Source organism: Pantherophis guttatus, chromosome 3 (genome assembly GCF_059756535.1).
Source record: "Pantherophis guttatus breed Tessera chromosome 3, ASM5975653v1, whole genome shotgun sequence".
Classification (NCBI taxonomy): Eukaryota; Metazoa; Chordata; class Lepidosauria; order Squamata; family Colubridae; genus Pantherophis; species Pantherophis guttatus.
Window position 1 is genome coordinate 87038315 of NC_142065.1, and position 20713 is coordinate 87059027.

At 40.4% G+C, this 20713-nt stretch overlaps 1 protein-coding gene across 1 annotated transcript; it reads left to right on the forward strand.

The window, feature by feature from the left end:
- Nucleotides 1-383: 383 nt before the first annotated feature.
- On the forward strand, nt 384-17499 carry RTCA (RNA 3'-terminal phosphate cyclase). Its single transcript, XM_034437344.3, has 11 exons — nt 384-850; nt 1731-1831; nt 4090-4233; nt 5321-5444; nt 6947-7005; nt 7656-7797; nt 10044-10168; nt 10313-10371; nt 11982-12076; nt 15701-15805; nt 17289-17499. The coding sequence occupies exons 1-11, from the start codon at nt 803-805 to the stop codon at nt 17382-17384; spliced, it is 1098 nt and encodes a 365-aa protein (XP_034293235.1). The 5' UTR covers nt 384-802; the 3' UTR covers nt 17385-17499.
- The last annotated feature ends 3214 nt before the right edge of the window (nt 17500-20713 follow it).

Genomic DNA, 20713 nt, shown 5'->3' on the forward strand with positions numbered 1-20713 from the left:
ATGTATATATCTATATCTATATCTATCTATCATCTATCTATCTATCTATCTATCTATCTATCTATCTATCTATCTATCTATATATCTATATATATATATATATGTAGGTCTTTGGTTATATATATATATATATGTATAAAACGGACCCAAGCCTTCAGGCTATACAGGTTTCTTAGTCCATATCCTTAGAGGCAGTATCTCTCTCTCTACCTACCTATCTTTATCTACTTACCTATCATCTCTCCCTCTCTCTCTGTATATCTGTCTACCTGTCTATCAATCAATGTCTATCAATGTCTGTCTGTCTATCGGGGTCTGCTACAGTGTTGTCACGCCCAATTTCCTGATTTGTGCAGTCATTCCAGCAGACCTCATTAGGGATTGACAAGCAAACGCTATGCGTAATGATTCAGTCGAGCTGCGGTTGAAGAGAAACTTAAATACATTTAGGAAGGAAGGAAAAAAAAATAACAGTGTTTCCAAAAGTTGTACATGGAAATAACTTTGCAGCCGGAGCTCTCTTTATTTTTAAAGTCGCTAGAGTAAACGAATTCCCGAGTGATGCAGAAGCAGTAGCAGAGTCCGGTCTGTTCTGCGCCTGCTCCCCTCCCGCTTTCTCAGTAGAGGCCGAAAGCCGGAGGAGGTGGCTGCGGCAGTGGCTGGATTGCTCGCTTTCCGTGCTCGTCTTGGGTCGGGTTCCGGTCCCTCGGCTTTTCTGCTCCTGCGAGCGAGGGGGTTGATCTCTCGGAAGGGCCTCTTCACTGACAGGGCGCGGGACGCGGCTTCTCAGCGGCGGCCCACCATGGGCGACGAAGGCCGGGTGGAGATAGATGGCAGCGTTATGGAAGGGGTGAGTTAGCGGGAAAGAGAATCGTGGATAGCCAGATCCCGTGGCTCTGGCTCGGGACGGGGGCGCAAGTGCAACCCAACGTTCTCGAAGAATGAATGAACGAACGAACAGTTCGATTGGTGTCGGAGAGCAAGCAAGAAGGTTGCAATTCTCATAATTTCTGGCAGGAAGAAGTGAACCCCGTTTTCTTCCCCGAACCAGAAATGGGGTTAAACCCCCCCCTTCGAAGATCGATTCTGCCGTAGATCTTTTTATATTTGACAAAAAGGAATACAATATCGAGCCTTGGTGGCGCAGCAGACTAAAGTGCTGTTAAACAGCACCAGCTGCCTGCAATTACTGCAAGTTCAAATCTCACCAGGCTCAAGGTTGACTCAGCCTTCCATCCTTTCGAGGTAGGTAAAATGAGGACCCGGATTGTGGGGGCAATAAGATGATTTTGTATAAAAAAGAACACCACTTAGGGGGCCCCCCGAAAGCCTTACTAAGCAGGTATATACAAAAGTATGAAGGCTATTGCTTAACACACTGTAAGCCGCCCTGAGTCTCCGGAGAAGGGCGGCATATAAAATCTAATCAATCAATCAATCAATAATAAATAATCTTTGGATTCCTCCTTTCCCAGCGGGTATCCACAGGAATAGCTTATGCACGCCTCCCATTGAGTTCATTAGAATTCAAATCTTAGTAGCTCGCCTGTCTAAATGTATTAGGACATCTGTGCTTACCAGCCCTAACACTCCCCCCCCAAACCCCTGTCCTTTTTTGAAAATGGGCTTTACAGACCTGTGAACTTGGCCTAGTCCTTGGGTAGGTAGGCTATCCAATCTTTCACAACAGCTCCGGTTTTATGAGGTTTGACGATCTGCTTTCCTTGCAGGGTGGCCAAATCTTGAGGGTTTCTACAGCTCTGAGTTGCTTGCTCAATAAACCTTTGCAGGTGAAAAATATCCGAGCTGGCAGGAGTCAGCCTGGTCTAAGGTAAATCCTGGTGAACTGTTGGGAAAACTAATTTCTCTCCTGCTAATCTTGGGGGGGGGGGAACCTATCAGATCATTGTGATTAATGTTTATGCCAGGTATGTGGAGAACTTCAGAAAATTTACTAGTCTGCAAAATCTTTTAATTTTAATGGTGGCTACAAAGATGCACCCATTTGCTGATTGTTATCAAGGATAAAGACTCCCTTAAATCAAGGAAGTGGATGGTTATGCATTGCCTTTGACATTCTTGTCTAGCATCCAGCCCTGGAATTCCCTTTATTTATTTACAGATATACCTGTGGATAAATAAAAGTGTAGCAGCTTGCTTACGTCCTATTATGATGGCATTGTGGCATTTAATTACAGCATGGTTTAATACAGCATGGTATAATACAGCATATTATATTGTTCTTATGTTTTATTTTTACTATTATTTGTATCTTGCCTTTTAAGTCACAGACCCCATCAAAGTAACTTATAAGCCATTTCAACCATAAATTATTTTTTATTTCTCAGGTTTATATGCTGTTTCCATCATAAAACTGACTCCAAGTAGCAATCCAATAGCATCATATTGGATGATATATATATGTAGGTCTTTGGTTATTCGGGTTTTCTCCTGCGTAAAATTGAAAGTGTCTTGGCGACGTTTCGATGAGGTCTCATTTGTCATCTTCAGGCTGGTGTTTTCGGCTTCGTGCTCCTAGAAGCCGAAAACACCAGCCTGAAGATGACGAATGAGACTTTATCGAAACGTCGCCAAGACACTTCCAATTTTACGTGGGAGAAAACCCGAATAACCAAAGACCTACATACAAATACCCGCAAAAACCTCAGAAAATATATATATATATTCTGCAAAAGACCCCTCACATAAGCCTGATGATGGCAGATGAGATTCTGTCGAAACGTCGCTTCTACCCTTTTAGGGATATGTTCACAATTACACGGGAAGAAACCCGAAATATTAACTGTACACACAGACACACACACACACAGACACACACACACACACATATATACATACATACATACATATATATATACACACATATATATATATATATATATATATATATATATATATATATATATATATAAGATTCTGTCGAAACGTTGCCAAAGTGCTCTCAATCTTACATGGGAGAAGACCTGAATACACCAAGACTTGCATACCTGTACCCGTGAAAATCTACGAATATATATATATATATATATATATATATATATATATATATATATATATATATATATATATATTAGATGCTATTATGTATATATAATGAATAAATAATATAATGTCTAACAAAAATATAAATCTATCATATCAGTATTGTTATATAACATATATCAAATGACTTAAACAAATGTCTCTGCAATTGATGGTTCTATCCTTGTTGGTATAATTTGGAATAATTTTGGCCTGCCATCGGCCTCCCTTTCTCTTTCAAGCTCAAAAACCTGGGAGACAGAATTCCTGGAATATTTTTTTCCTGGAAGTTGCTACAGGGACATAAGTAGCTATACTATAATGAATCATACTAATTTTAGTTCACATAGCACCATATTTCCTACATTGACTGGAAGGTACATCCCATGTGGTGGGTGGGATTGAAACAAATGGTAGGTGGAGCCAGAACCAAAAATAAGTAGAACCATGTATCTGTCTATCATCCCCCTCCCTTTCTCATTTTGACATCCTTCTGTGTAACTTATTGCTATCAAATGAATATATATATATATATATATCACACTTGTCAGAAGTCTGAATTGATTGCTTAGAGAAGGATTTTGAAATCAAAGGCTATGTGAAATTAGATAAAATGCACCCATTTCCCAATCTTGAAGAAATGTTCTTTCTAAACAAGGGAAGCAGTAATTGAGAATAATGGCCATTTGCTTGTCCAAGGGTTATTGCTATTTTTCCTGGACAAGTAAGAGAGAAGTGATTAGTTAACCTGTGATGGAGGAAGACATCACCTCACGGCAGGGGTGGGTTCTACTTACCTTTACTACTGGTTTGCAACAGGAGCGTGCATGCTTTGCTTGCACACACACTTGTGCTTCTGTGCATGCGCAATTGCCAAATATGATGTCAGGTTGGGTGGGCGGAGCCTCCCGCCGCTTTTACTACCAGTTCTCAAGAACCAGACAGAACCTGGAACAACTCACCACTGCCTTAAGGTGAGAATCCTTTGTATCCTGTATGCATGCCCAGGCTCTCTTTATGTTCTAATCCAGTGTACTTGATTTGAAGGCCTCAGCACCTGTCTGGATTGGAAATGGTTCGAGCTCTATGTGATGGACAGATGGAAGGTGGAGACATCGGGTCAACAGAGATCACTTTCACACCTGGGAAGATCAAGGGTGGAACTCACATAGCGGACACTAAAACAGCAGGGTATTATTTTCTGCATTTGTATTAATTAGCACTCAGTTTTGAAGATAACCTATACATTAAAGCTATAGAATTGTGTCTTTCCAAATGTATTTCATACAATTCTACCATCCCCAATCAGTAAAGGGATGGCTCAGTATGATATGGGAATTGTAGTCCAATGCACCTAGTCGACAATGCACCTAAGTATGATATAGGAATTATAGTCCAATGCACCTAAAAGACACCAGACTAAGAAAGATATTGCTGCAAAATGAAAGAAAAGGTATAAATACATATACATACATATACACTGATATTTTTTTATTATGTCCTGATTTTTTGGGGTAGATTTTTCTGCTGTTTTCTAAGAAAAAATCTTTTGTAAAGAGCATTTTTTTCTATGGATTTTTCCCTTTTGTGAATCCTGGAGCCTTTGATTGAAGTCCAGTTTCTGCAATTGCAAAATTCTAACAGCAAATTACAAGTGCAGAGTGGCTCAGAATTTCAATGTTTAGATTGACCAGTTGTTGAATTAATAGTGGAAATTTCGGCTTAGTTCCAATCCTTGTTTAGCTATGAAGCTGACTGAGTTGGAGCCAATTGCTTTCTCTCTAAATTTAATTAGTGTTTCTTAAAGTGTGGACTTAGGACTTCTGGGAGTCCTGCAAGTCTCTCTCAGGAGTCCATGAAATCAAAATTATTTGCCAGCCTTTGTTGAAATACAATATTAAAATCTCATCAGTTAATGAGAAGCAGTAGTGGCAGCAAATGCAGCAATTTTAATTTTTAATGCACTGAATATTGGTAAATGTAATCTTTAAAAACAAAAGTTCTTTGGGCTCCTCCATAACTTTTAAAAGTGAAAATGGTCCTGAAAAAAAAAGTTTAAGAACTACTGCTCTAAAGCTTACGGAGAATAAAATGGAAGGTGGGTAGGAAAGAAAACCATAGATGTATTTCCCCTAGACAGCTCAAGAAGGGAGGGTGTAAAATCAGCTAAAAAATCATAGAGTTGAATGGACTATTTAAGCACTTGAGTCCCACTCCTTGCTGGGAACATAATGAGAGCATAAACCTATTTTGTCTATGCATTTTTTTTTAATCATAGGAGTGTTTGCTTGCTAATGCAAGTGGCCATGCCCTGTGTCCTTTTTGCGGCCTCTCCTTCTGAACTTCGTTTGAAAGGTGGCACCAATGCAGAGATGGCTCCTCAGATTGACTATACGTTGATGGTAAGTAGAAGTTCATGTGCTTAAGGTTGGCCCTTGGATCTTGTAGATCAAGTTAGCCTTCATTTGGGGTTGTTTCATAGTGGACTTGTCCAATTAGTTTTATCAGTGCAGATACTGAGAATATGTTCACCATATTTGCTGGTCCTCAAGCATTTTTAATCATGCGTCTGCCTGAAAGTATGGCAGAAAAGAAAAGAAAAATCAGCTTTTAAAAGCTGATGTCATAAATTAAATTAAATCAAGCACAGGAGGTTCAAAATACTCATGAGCCAAGACTCGCCCCCTTTTTATGTGTTCTGATGTGCTGCCTTGTTAAGTTTTTAAAGCTTGTGCAACATCTCTGGTGAAGCCAGTGATCAAGCTTTTTAGAACAATGTTAAAACAAGTTAAAACTGCTTTAATCAATTTATTCAGATTATAATAAATGCCTTCATATCTATTCATTTGTACTTGTCACAATCAAGTGAACGGTTATTTCCGAACTTCGTTTGCTGCTTGTAATTACTCAGTTGGATGCTAAATATTTTTATTACTGAAAATAATGGGATTCTGTGGATAACATGGCACATCTGCCCACATTGCAAAGAGGGTGATTATAATATAATCGATTGTTTTATTTTTATTGATTAGGTATTTCTTAGTCAAAGCTGTGTGTCAAGTGAAAAACAGACGGGGGTAATTAGTTCTCACGGAATTTGGTGCGGGGGGTTGCAAACGTTTCAATAACAAACTAGGTAACTTCATCATTATTATCAAACTTGGTAACCAGCACTGATGATACTACCTAGTTTGGTGATGAAATGTCTGCAGGAAAACAACCAAACAAACAAAAACCAGAGACCTCAAGGATTACACAGTTCAATCCTGAGCTACAAATATTCTTTTCTATTGGAAACACAGAGAATGAGAATGATTTTGTCTGCCTGAAAAGAAATGAAACGGCATATTATCCCTCCTCCTAATTCTTTCTCTAGGACAGGGGTGTCAAGCTCACGTCATCACAGCGGCGTCATGTGATGTATCGGGACTTTTTCCCCCTTGGTTAAACCGGGCATCGGTGTGGCCAGCGTGTGATGCATCTGGCCCACGGGCCGGGAGTTTGACAGCCCTGCTCTAGGATATCTCCTACATTGCCTCATGTCACATAAAATGATAGTCATCGTGGGCCTTGAAAACACTTGGCTCCGTTCCTTTTGTTTTATGCCCAAAGGATTATCTATGAGATTCTACTTCTAATTTGTGGCAGATTAGAATATGTCCCAGGCACATAGAAGTGATTTGCACAAATCATAGTTTGTCCTTAAAACATGAAGAAATTGCAGCTTTTGACAGCAAACAATTGTCAATAGAAATTGCAGTTTTCCATATTCGGATAAAATAGGAGTGAGGCCTTCAGGCAGATAGATTTGCTGTTTTTGCATCAACCTGGCAACATGACTAAAGGGTTCTTTGTTCATTAAAAGGGTGTACCTGCGTTTTTCATAAATGTATTTACTCTCCAGATCTTCAAGCCAATAGCTGAGAAGTTTGGTTTGATTGTAGACTGTGACATAAAAAGGAGGTGAGTTCCAGCTGTATGTTGAGTTGTGTCTTGTCTCTATGATTACAAATTTCCATCTCCAATAACTTACTTGCATTTTGCCAACAAAAGATATTCCCTTCCTTTAGCTTATGACCAGCTTTATTGGCCTTCTAAAGCAGAGTCCATTAAAAGTAAGTGCAGCTTCTGAAAATTAGAATATAGCTTCCTTTGAACTCTTTCATAACTTGTCCAAGTTGTTAAATAATATGGAACATATACACTGTATTTGTTAAATTATGACAATTATGACAATTATCTTTTTATTTTCTCCTTTGTTTCTTTGTCCTGGTTCCATCTTCTTTTTGGAACTTGCACATCACTCAAAGCCAGATGATTTTAGACCAAGAGGACTAGATATGCTTTGGGATTAAAGGGTGAGGTGATAGCTCCTTCTGCTCTTGAGCTGCCTCCTCTATGAACACTTACTTGCTGGGCCCCTGATATTCATAACCTGTTTGTGGGCTTATCAAAGATGCTCTAATGGGATGGTGTAGGAAATAGAACACTAGATTAAATGAGTCTTTTGCAAGATTACTGTTTATGTTTAAGAAGGTTTATTTTTAATGGCAGAAAAAAACATACCAACTCATTATTTTGATCTCTGCTTGTGTGTCATTATTTTTTAACAGGGGCTACTATCCTAAAGGGGGTGGTGAAGTGGTTGTCCGAATGTCCCCGGTTAAGCAGCTAAACCCAATCAATTTAATTGACCGTGGTACAGTGACCAAGATACATGGAAGAGCCTTTGTAGCTGGAGCTTTGCCAATCAAAGTAAGTATGTCTGATAGATTTAGGTGAGGAAAAGAGCTTATCCTGTAAGATTTGGATCCAAAGCTGGATTGAATTCACACTGCTTTAAGTTATAGTTTGGTTTAGTTAACATGTTAGAATTTGTAAATAGTAGTTTATGATTTCCTAGATGGAATGCACCAGTCCTCTGGTTATTGGCAAGCAATTGTTATGCTAACTATGGCTCTTAGAAAGATGCCATGTTACCTTGAAAAATAATATGGGCAATTTAGTTATGATAACAGCATAGTAGAGTGTTCATTTTATATTCCTCCAATTGTTGCCATATTAAGAAAATTGTTATGCAGTCATGAGGTTAAAAATAAATAGTGCCATTGTAAAGTACATTCTTTTCCTGAAGAAGATCCCAGATCCAGTCCTTTAATTCAGAGGTCCCCAACCCCCAGTTCATAGACCGGCACCGGTCCACAGCATGCCAGAAACTAGGCCGTGCAACCAAGCGAAGCCCCATCTGCAGGATGCAGGTAGCATACGAAAACACGCCCCCTCTGGTTCATGGAAAAACCTCTCCACAGAACTGGTCCCTGGAGCCCAAAAGGTTGGGGGCCACTGCTTTAATTGACATCTTCAGTTACAACAGGATACCAAAGCCAATAAGAAGGACATTTGTCTCTAAGATGTGGCAAAGCTGGTTCGGGTCAGAGATGACAATAGTGAACAAGATGAACAAATAGCCAATTGTTACAATGTAGTTTCTTCATTTTTGAAAGATGGTGATTATGAATGTTCCCTAAATGTGCCCATGACTTGATTATAAGAGCACCACTGAATAGGCCATTACAAAAGATTAATTAGTAATCCCCCTGAGCAGGGGTGGTATTCACTTACTTTCCCTACACTTCCCTACACATTTGCAAATGTGAGAGCGTGCGCGAGCCCGCTCGCATGTGCCCCGTCCCTGCATGCACCCGGCCTTCTGTGCATGTGTTTTGATTGTGTGCGTGCCTTCCGCGCATATGCCCGGCCTCAAAAATGTGCCTAAATAGGATGGCATAGAGCCTGGCCAGGTGGGCAAGCCCACCTGTGATTTCTGCTACTGATTCAGCCGAACTGGTCCGAACCACCTGAATACCACCTCTGCCCCTGAGTCTCTTTGCCAAATATGTTATGTGAAAAAGCTGGTGTATAATATAACTTCTGAGAGTTCTACTCTATCCTTGTCCGGAAGGTTATTTGATAGCCTTTGAAAAAATCCCTTTTTTGTTTTTACATCAGTCTCCCATCTGCTGAATGAGTCAAATAAGCCAGGTCACCTTATAAAGCTGCTCTGATTTAGATAAAATCATGGCTGAAATTTGTTCTGAGAGAAGGTTTTCCAATGAGACCTCCTTTCTGTAGCAGGGTTATCTAACCTGAGATCCTAAGACTTCTTGACACCATTCAGAGTCTGACATGGTCTCCAGAACCTCTCCAGAAGTTGTTTTATAGGGTTTTTTTGTGTAGTTAGTAATCTTGTAGTTTTTTTAATCACCAAAAAAACCTCAATAAACCCGAGGGCAGTAGACCTATTCCTGGGTTTGATTCAATTTAAAGACTTTCATGTTTATTTCTTTTTCCTACATACTTGAGTTCAGCCCCTGACTTGCCATTCAAACACCAAGTAGAACCTTCAACCTGAAATGGGTTCAGGTTGTACTATACAAATGGCAGGGATCATCAGGCAAGATACTCTAAGATAGTGATGGCTAACCTTTTTGTTGTTGCATACCGAAACTGCCCCCCCCTGCTCCCCCACCCCCGCGCATGTGCACGCGATCTCCCTGCTCCGTTTTGGGCCTAGTAGGCCGCCCTGCAGCCTCCTGGGACCAAAAATGGGCTGCACCCCCCTGCTCCCCCCCGCGCCCGGGCATGCGTATGCGATCCCCCAGATATGCGCACGTGTCTCCCACATGCACCCCCCCCCCCACGCATGCGTAGCAGAGACCCGAAAATCAGGTGGCCGGCGGGAGGCACACACGCATGAGGGGTACAGCTGAGCTGGGCAACGGCTCGCGTGCCCACAGAGAGGGGTCCAGGTGGCACGCGTGCCATAGGTTCACCATCACGGCTTTAAGCAAACAGTCTCTAGATCAACTTTTCAGGAGACATCATTTGCAAATTTCTGCAAAATTGCAGTCTTTCCCTCCCTCTTTCCATGTAAAATACATATACGAAGGAAAGCTCTTGCATTGGGAATTCCATATATTCCTTTCATTTTGCTACTTTAGGTGGCCAAAGAGATGGCTTCTGCTGCAGTGAAATGCATCAGGAAAGAGATCCGGGATCTTTATGTCAATATTCAGACTGTTAGAGAGTCGGATAATGAGGCCTTTGGAACAGGATCTGGAATTATGTGAGTGAGTTTGGTTGTCATTTGAGAGTCCAGTTTATTGCCATAGGAAGCCAACTGGCTTCTTGTGTGCTGTTTTTGGGGAGGGAAAAGGAGGGGTGAGCTTCAATGGTTTCATATAATTCTATAAGTTTTTACTTTATTTAGAATTGTTGCAGAGACATCCACTGGCTGCTTGCTGGCAGGATCATCCCTTGGTAAAAGAGGTGAGAGCTTTACATTGCTTCATGTGACTTAGCCTCCTCGGTAGCCATTTTGTAAAAGGCTCAAACCAAAAACATGGCAGTGTTTTCCCTAGCATCACATCTCCAGCTCCCTTTTCAGGATTAAATCCAATTTATGTTGTTATCTGATGACAGCTTCATTATGACATATTTATTTATTTATTTCAATTGTATGCCACCCATCTGCCTGATAAGGCAGCTCTGAGTGGCATATAAATTTAATAAATAAATAATACCTCCAATAAGGTAACATGGGTCTTCAAGTCCAAAAGATCTCTTATTACAAATAGAGAGCTTGCCCTGGCTGAATCTGTAAGGCCAGATCTGAAGAGAAAGAGTACACACACATATACTTCAGTGGTGGGTTTCAAAATTTTTTACTACCGGTTCTGTGGATGTGGCTTGGTGGGCATGGCATAGGAAGGATACTGTAAAATCTCCATTCCCTCCTCAATCCAGGGGAAGGTTACTGCAAAATCCTCATTTCCTCCTGATCAGCTGGGACTTGGGAGGCAGGGAATAGATGGGAGCGGGGCCAGTCGGAATTTTTACTACCGGTTCTCCAAACTACTCAAATTTCCGCTACCGGTTCTCCAGAACTGGTCAGAACCTGCTGAAACCCACCTCTGATATACATATACATAAATTTATTGGCCTCCCATTTTACCACATGTATGAGAGGAGAGTGAGATAGAATTTGCTTTCTCTGCCCTTTGAATCTATATCTTTCTTCTAAATCATCTGGAAAAAGAGGCTGTGATGACAGGGAGCATTGTTGTTTAACATAAAGTAAGTAAAGGATTATTTGGAGACTTCCTTATAAGAAAGTTGGGACAGAAGGCTAAGAGAACTTGGAGAGAAAAAAGAGGAGAGGTGAGAGAGATGATTAAATAAATACTTTATTACGGTCATAGACCAGCAATAGGCATACAATAAATTAAAAATAATATTGACATTAATTGTGAATAATAACATCCCTGTTATGAAAATACATGATCTCAAACCGTTAAGGTCACTCCCTAATTTATATGAGTGGAGGAGAGAGAGATGATTAACAAAAAAAGAGAGGGAAGGAAAAGCAAAGGGAAAACCGAAGATAAGAGACACCTTAGCGGCATAATGAAACAGTATACTACCTTAGCTGTGAAAGCCAAATCTGCATTGAGTTAGTGATTCGTTCATAACACCAGGGACATCATTTGCATCCATATACTTCATTTGCATCATTATGTCAACATGTTTCAATGCCTGTGGCTTTGGGTCCATTGCACGCAAAATTCATTGTATCAAGGTTCACTAAATTGAGCTCTTACCATAGCACATATTTGGGAGAAACCATAATAGACATACTAAATCAAATATAACTTCAATTTATTCTAAATCAAATATAACTTTATGAATATCTGACATCAAATTTCATCACAGAGCAAAATTTTGTAACTCTCCCTGACTACCTCGTGAAGGTGAATGAATGCCTTTTATAATTAAACCATCCAAAGATAGAAATCTATTCTGAACATATTTTCATTTTTTTTGAAGATGCAATCCTGTTAGATTATTTACATCACATCCCTATTTAATTTTTCTTGCAGGTAAAAATGCAGACAAAGTTGGAATCGAAGCAGCAGAGATGTTGCTGGGAAACCTTCGGCATGGAGGTGCTGTGGATGATTATCTGCAGGACCAAGTAAGAGCAGCATGTGGGAAGTCTCTCACAAAAAAGTACAAACTGAGATGTCATAATTACACCTTCTCATACATGTGGATTAGGGTTCCAAGAAGTTAATTGATTCAGTATCCAGGTTTTCTCAATCTGTCACCCACAAGCTACCGTGGCCTGTGAAGTGCTATCATCTTCAATTGCTGGTGCAGGGGTGAGATGCTCCCGGTTCGGACCGGATCACCTGATCTGGTAGCGATGGAAGTGGGTAGTTCAGAGAAAACTGGTAGCAAAAATCCCTGCCCCCCCCCCCATTGCCAGCTGAGCCACGCAATCATCAGAGGCTTTTTTTTAATTTTTAAAAGCATTTTTTCTACAACCTCTTCAGCTGAAGAGGTTATAGAAAAAATGCTTTTAAAAGTAAAAACAAAGCCTCTGCCGATCAGGCAAGTCAGCTGGGATCGTCAGATTTTAAAGCATTTTTTTAACAATCTCTTCAGCCGAATATTACCCCCCCCCAAGCCACACCCACAGAACCGGTAGTAACAACATTTACATTTCACCACTGTGCTGGTGGGTTTGAGTTGTAAACCAACACAGCTGGAAAGTGAAGTGGAAAGAAAGCTGTTTTTAATACCGTATTTTCTGGCGTATAAGACGACTTTTTAACACATGAAAATCTTCTCAAAAGTCGGGGATCGTCTTATATGCCGGGTGTCATTCTCCTGTAACCAGGCAGACCAGCCCGAAAGGCTCTGACGAGCCTTAAATGGCTCTGGCGATCCAAGCTTTGCCTGCTAATCAGGCAACGCAGCTGGGATCGCCAGAGCCATGTAAAAGAAAAAAACTTTTTTCCTTTTACATGGCTCTGGCGATCCAAACTCTGACGACCCAGCTGCGTTCTCCAGAGCCATGTAAAAGGAAAAAAGTTTTCTCCCTCCAGCTTGCTTACCTTAGCTGCTAGTCGCAATGCTTGCCTTGCTTCGCTTGCCTGAATCCATTCCATCAGCAAGCCACTCCCTGCCTGCAGTCAAGCAGCCAGGGAGTTGTGGATTTCAACTCCCAGAATTCCTCAGCCAGCAAAACAAAGCTGGCTGAGGAATTCTGGGAGTTGAAGTCTACAAGTCTTAAAGTTGCCAAGGTTGGAGACCCCTGTTCTATTGGGTAAGTTTTTTTCCCCTTTGGGAGCTTTAAAAAAAATAGTTAATTGGGGTTTTTTTTAGTTGTTCTTTTTTAGACCTAGCCATTTAAAGTTTAGGAAGTTTTAAATTTAGTTTTCATATAAAAATAAAAATAAAATAAAATAAAATAATATTTGTGCAGCTTTGTGAGATTTAGTGTGTTTCTGTAGTGTTTCACTCTTAACTACACAAACACACAAAATCTCACAAAGCTGTATGTGGAATTTTATGTGTGTAAAGTGTGAAAGTTGTTTTTTTGGGCTTTTTGTGGCTGTGTGAGGTTCCTGCTTGTTGTAGGGGCCATTTTGGGTCTAGCACAGCTGTTTTTACATTGTGGGTGAGCCAGTTGTGTTGTGTGTGTTTAAAGTGTGAAAGTTGTTTTTTTGGGCTTTTTGTGGCTGTGTGAGGTTCCTGCTTGTTGCAGGGGCCATTTTGGGTCTAGCACAGCTGCTTTTACATTGTGGGTGAGCCAGTTGATGTTTTTTAATTTTTATTTGGTGTGCGTTGGAAGAGGGGTAGTCTTATACGGCAAGTATAGCCCAAACCCTAAATTTTAACAGGAAAAGCCGGGGGTCGTCTTATACGCCCAGTCGTCTTATACGCCGGAAAATACGGTAACTCCTGAGCTTTATTAGGAGCATACTAATAAGGAAATAGTCTGACATTTCCAGCATTTCAGACCAACCTCACCTCACTGGAAAACAAATAGAAACATTCTCTCTCTTTTTTCTTTGTTTTTAACACCATTTCCATTGTATGCCATGAGGGAAAAAAAACTTAGCTAAACTCTTCAGAGGTTTAACTTTCTACTATATTGGGGAGCCTGACTAGGTGGCTCAGTGGCTAAGATGCTGAGCTTGTCGATCAGAAAGGTCGGCAGTTTGGCGGTTCAAATCTCTTGTACAGGTCTCCTGTGTGAGCAGGGGGTTGGACTACATGACCTCCAAGATCCTTTCCAACACTGTTACTGTTATATGGTATGACTGTTGTCCTGGGGAGAATTTTGAGCCACATGGATTCCTTTGTTTCTTCTCTTCTTGCATACATCAATTGGAAAAGAGGAACCCCAACTCTCTGGAGTTGGGATTTTCTGGCATTGGAAATCCCAGCCATTGTGGCTGTTAGTGAAAATGGAAAGGCAGATCTGACAAAAGAAAACAATTTAATTCAGCAGATCATTCACAGATCATTCACTATGAAAGGTTCTCTTTCAATTCCACCTGCAGTTCTCAAAAGCCACCTCTATAACTTTGCAAATTTTGACAGATATTTACAAAAAATTGGGCTTACTTTTCTATAGCCTTATTTTTCTGTAAACCTGCCTTTTGAAAAAAGAAAAGAAAAGGAAGTGATGTTTTCATGACACTGAATACTTTCATTATTACAAAATAGCTTGAAATAAAAATTTAATAAAGTGATACCCATCTTCGAGCCATAACACCAAACTGGCCTTCGAATGAATTCTGTTTAACTAGCAACAATAATAAATCAGCAAGCTAAAAAAATAGCCTGGAGATCCAGAATCTTGCCAGAGCAATAGAACCTTGCAGGGTGGATTTGAATCATGATTTAAATCACTAGTAAAAAAGCTTGATTTAAATCAACTCGATTTAAATCATAATTTTTAAAGAGCAACTGTCATCTCTGCTACTCCTTTGACCCACTGTTGACTCACCGATAGTCCCAGTGTTGCAGAATATACAGCCTCATGCTACATAACTAAGCTCCATTTCATGCTGAATAAACTAAATTATTTATGTATCTTAAATAGAAAACTATTTTACAATAGATTTTTACCCCAAAAGTGTTTTATTAAAATAAATTCGATAAAAATCAAAAAAATCAAATTTAAATTTTAAAAATCTGATTTTTTTTATTTTAAAAAAAAAATCATTGATTTTTATCCACCCTGGAACCTTGTGTGAAACTGGAAAAGGTGGTAGATTTAGTGTATTTTACAACAGGGATGGTAAAAATACGTTGTAGGAGGACAGTCATGTTAAAAAAAAATCAAAAGGAGTCCCCAGGCCACAGTCCACTACTGGGCTATGGCCTATTTGGAACTGGGCCACACTCTGCGACCGCATGCATGCCAACCATCGACCCCCAGCCAGGCTACCAAGCCACATAGGTTGGGAACCACTGTGGTAGAACCTTTTCTGATGAATACATTTTATTAAGTAATAATAAAAAGTAAGATTATTTTATAAATATCTTTAAGTATAGTGGCACTTACTCCCTAATTATGCATTCAGGATTGCATCTGTACATTTTTCAGTGAATTGACTAGTTGTAATCAACTCAGATCATTCAGAATGGTGCAAGCAAAAACATCTGGAAAGAAAGGCATCCCATAAAAGGATGCTCCGGTCAGATAGTGAAATAACGTGTCTTCTTTCTTCTTTTATAACAGGGTGTATTGCATCCTTTTAGGCATTCGTAATGCTGGTTTGTTTTTGATTCCCTCCAGCTGATCGTTTTCATGGCTTTAGCAAATGGGAAATCGAGAATAAAAACTGGACCAATTACACTGCACACAGAAACGGCTATACATTTTGCTGAACTGCTGACAAAAGTAAGTACCAGTTTTCTTTACAGATCAGCTGATTTTCCAAAGCTGTCAATCTGGCCAGCATTAGTATCATATGAGCTCTAGTGAAAAAAAGGGCTGGCAGAGGATGGTTTACTGGGAAGCAAAGGATACAGTGATGCCCTCCACAATTCAGTCTCTACAGGAAACAATGGCAATTACTTTTGATATATTGAGCCTAAGATAAGATGCATAACAATTGTAGCTTTTATCCTCCAAATCCTTACTGCTATCCAGCACCTACTTCGTGAGGTAGCTGCCTTGCCTTGTCTACTGACTGGATTATGGAGTAATCTGCCTGAAGATACTTTTAACCATCCACATTTTATCAGTGGGTGCATGCCAGCAGGCCACCAACTTGAAATTTCATAATGACTATCATAATGAGTAGCACATATCAGATATATAAAGTCTTTTTGGGGATGGCACTTGACTTCAGAATGTTCTTTTTGGGGAATTCAACTGATGCTGACATTTCAGTAATTATAAATATGACCTTATAAGTCAGTGATGGCTAACCTTTTTTTCCTTAGGTGCCAAAAGCTTGTGATAGCGCATGCGTGCGTGCCCACACCCATAATGCAATGCCCCTCAGGCACGCCCTGCCCCCTGAGCATGCACGCGCGACCCCCCTGCACCCCATTTTGGTCCTAGCAGGCCTCCCTGAAGCCTCTGCAGGCCAGAAACGGCCTGTTTCCGGACTTCTGGTAGGCCCATTTTTCATCCTCCCAGAGCTGCCGCGTGAGCCCTGTACTTACCTGGCATCCAAAACGGGCCGTATGGAGACTCCTGGGAGGGGCGGGGCAGCATGGGCATGCGTGCATGTCTCTCACATGTGTGGGAGAGACCTGAAAATCAGCTGGCCGGCGGGAGGCGTCTGCGCATGCGCAGTGGAGCTGATCTAAGGCGATGGCTCGCGTGCCCACAGAAATGGCTCCGTGTGCCACCTGTGGCACCCGTGCTATAGTTCGCCATCACAGTTATAGGTAACCCTCCCTTACTGCCTCATTCAGCAACTGTTTAAATTTATGGTAATACTGAAAAGTTTTTAGATCAGTCCTCGAACCTATGGCCATCACAGCGTTCTTGCAATCATATGATTATGATTTGGCACTTCACAACCAGTGTGCATTTATGACCGCATCCATAGATGCATGATCAGCATTTCTGACCTCCAAAGCTGGCTTCTCACAAGAGGAATCAATGGGGAAGCTGGCAGGAAGTCATAAGTCTTGGTTGCATGATATTGCCCTTAATGACCAATGATTTGCTCAATGACTGTAGCAAAACTGAAGTCCGGTGCAGTCACATGACTTTTTGCTTAATGACATTGCCAGTCCTAATTGCACTGAGGATTTATCTGTATTTATAATTTTTGAATTTTTGTGTGTGTTGTACTTTGCCTAGAATCCAGTTTATGCGAACAACAATTTTAAGAAAGCATGCTTTTTTTGTTTATTATTTGCAGGCTAAGTTTACAGTGACAAAATCAGAAGACGACTCTTCCAAGGATGCCCATATTATTGAGTGCCAAGGAATCGGATTGCTAAATACAAATCTCTAGTTATTGCTCTGGGTGGGATGGTGTTATGTTTATTTTGGTTTGTTTTTCTTGAAATATCTGCATAAATGTATTGCACTTCATTCACTGGAATGTTTGAATAAAGTGCTTCCTTAAATTCCCTTTATTATTGAATTAATAATAAATTTACTTATTTATTGGGCTTATATCTTGCCTCAGCCCAAAGACTATTAGTGGCTTATGTGATAGGAATGGGTTGATTGAAACAATGGCATCTAAAACTCAACATTTTAATTTGGACTTCATCCCTTCCCCTCCCAACAATGGACAAAATATGTTGTTTCTGAAGCTGTCCAGATAACTGATAGTATTTGCATCACAAGGACACTGATGGTTTTTCACCATTTGTATCCTCTTTGATAAAATGGCCTTTCAACTATATAAATAAGGTCAGTTAGAATTTAAGGGAAATCCCCTTTTCACCACATGGCCCTAAACGAAATTGTAGTTTAAACTGAACAAATAAGGCTTATTAGATCTGGGTTTCAAAATGTCAGATCCCTCAGTTTTAACAATTTCCCATCTTCTTATTAGGGCAGAAAACAATTCTGACAACTTAATTGCAATGTTCTTTGCTTTAAATTAAATTCAATATAACTTAGCTTTGTGAGGGGAGAAAAGGAAGGAAGGAAATTTCTATTATTTTCCACTCCATTTTGTCTAGTGGTTAATCACCAGGCTAAAAAGTAGAAGACTATGAGTTCTAGTCCCACCTTAGCCATGAAAGCCAGCTGGATGATCTTGGGCCAGCCCCTCTCTCTCAGCCTATTTATCAATTTAGGGTAATTATTGTGAGGAAAAGAGAAGGAGGAAGTTGTGTTGGATATGTTTGCTGTCTTGAGTTATTTGTAGAAACAAAGGTGACAAAGAAAGAAAGGAAAGGAGAAAGAAGAAGACAGGCTATTGATTTCGAAGTCCCAACGCTCCACTGATCTGAAGGACAATATTAAAGTTAAAAGCATAAAGTTCTTTGCAGTTCTTCTATGACTTGGAAATGAGAAACCCAAAGGAGCTGGTTCTCCAACTTTAGCGAATGGCATCAACTTTTCAATGGTCAGCCTCTTTAGCATCTTCCAACAAGTATCAAAGTCATGTTAACGAATTGCTAATCTTAATAATGCCTCTATCAAGAAAAAGCATAGACCAAGTGATTTAGATGGACCAGCTCGAGTTGAAGCTAATTCATGGCTCACTTGCAAAAGTCCCTTAATAGATTGCTAATCAATTAACAGACCAGGTCTTCATTTAAAAGCAACCAATTTATTATTATTTTTCAAATCTCAGATCCGGGCCACATCAAAGTCATTATATTGTTGTTGACATTGCTCCTAAACTCATTGGTTGATGGTTGCCATGGCAATTGTCAACACTTCCGACAGCTCATTATTCTAGACTGCAGTGCTAGGAAATTGTGTTCAAAATAACTGGAGAACAACTCGGTTTGATTCAGGAGCCAAAATGTGGGCTTTGGGATGTCTCTTGTGATGACAGAGATGAAAATTAACCTGGCTTAATGATTTGTGGAATTTAACCTAAAAAGTGACTCCATTGGCCAGTTACACTTCCAATGCCATTGCCTGTTTGTTGAAACTATTATCCAATGCATGTCAAGTCCTGCTTTTAAGCTGCTGACAGCTCATTTTGATGGCAATTTTTGTCAAAAGTGACTGCCATAAATAGATCAAACCTAGAAATTGTACTGTCCTATCAGTCAGTGGCTATTTCCCAAAAACACTTGGCCTATTGACTGAAATATTTTAGTAGCTTTTTATTAGTTTTTTAAATCTTTCCTTTATTGTTTTTAGAAATAACTCAAGGCAGTGAATATGGCTAAGATTCCTTCTTCCTCTTTATTTTCGGAACTTCTGAACCAGGCTGTCAGTATATTTTGAGGGGCTGGTCATGACTTTGGATAAGCACTTTTTATTGTTATCAGGAGTTCTATAGAAATGCCGGAGATGGAAAAATTAATACATACCTGATACCAAAAAGTTTGGAGGGATTTTATAGCTAAAAATATTCTGAATTGGATTCAGAATAAAATGGGAAATCAGTACAATTTGAAGAGAGATCAGAATGGATTATGTCACTGTTTCTCAAACCTGACCCCTTTAAGACATGTGTGGACTTGTTCCCAGATTTCCTCAGCCAGCATGCTGAATTCTGGGAGTTGAAGTCCACAAGTGCCTTAAAGTGGTTAAGATTGAAAAATACTGGTCTAAGCTGTTTGGGTTCAACATCTGGCCGGATCTCTGCATCACAGCTGGAATCTGCAACTTACATTGACCAAAGGAACACCAAAACGGCTTAATTTTCTATCATGAAATGAAAATAGTTGATGGGGCCAGCATGACTATCTAACCTCAAGTGGAAAGATCTGGCTAGCCTGAATTTGCAACCACTAGCAACCAAATGGAGATCAGCCTGGTCTGAGTCTGCAATGTTTACTGAAGAAAAGGAGACCAGCCCACACTGAGTTTCCAGCCTCAAGAAAGGGAGACTAGGCTGGCCTGAGTTTGCAACCTCCACTGACAAAAGAACAATGAGGCCAGCCTCAGATTTCAACCTCCAATGAGCAAAGAGAGGTGAGGCTGGTCTCATTTTACAACCTCCAATGAAGTACGAGAGATCACTCCAGCTGGACTCTGCAACTTCCACTGACAAAAGGGGCCTCAGGCCGGCCTGATTTTCCATCCTGAAATGAAAAGAGATGATGAGGCCAGCCTGACATCCCAACCTCCAGTGACAGGGAGATGTAGCTCACCTGAGATTATAACCACTAGCAACCAAGTAGAGGTCAGACCAGTCTGATTCTGCAACATTTTGTTGAAGAAGGGGAGATCAGACCGGCCTCAGTTTGCAACCTCCACCAATGAAAGAAAAATGAGGCCGGCCTCAGATTTCAACCTCCAATGAGCAAAGAGAGGTGAGGCCAGCCTCATTTTACAACATCCAGTGAAGAACCTGAGATTATAACCACCAGCAATCAAATGGAGATCAGGCCTGTCTTGTCTGCAATGTTTACTGAAGAAAAGGAGACCAGACCGGCCTGAGTTTGCAACCTCCATCAAGAAAGAAAAATGAGGCCGGCTTAAGATTTCAACCTCCAATGAGCAAAGCGAGGTGAGGCCAGCCTCATTTTACAATCTCAAACAATGAGTGGGACATCTCTCTGGCCTGAGTCTGCAACATCCATCAAACAAAGGGAGATCAGGCTGGCCTGATTTTGCAATCTGAAGTGAAGAAGAGCAGATCAGGCCGGCCTGATTTTCCAGCCTAGAGTGACCAACGAGATCAGGACAGCCTGAGTA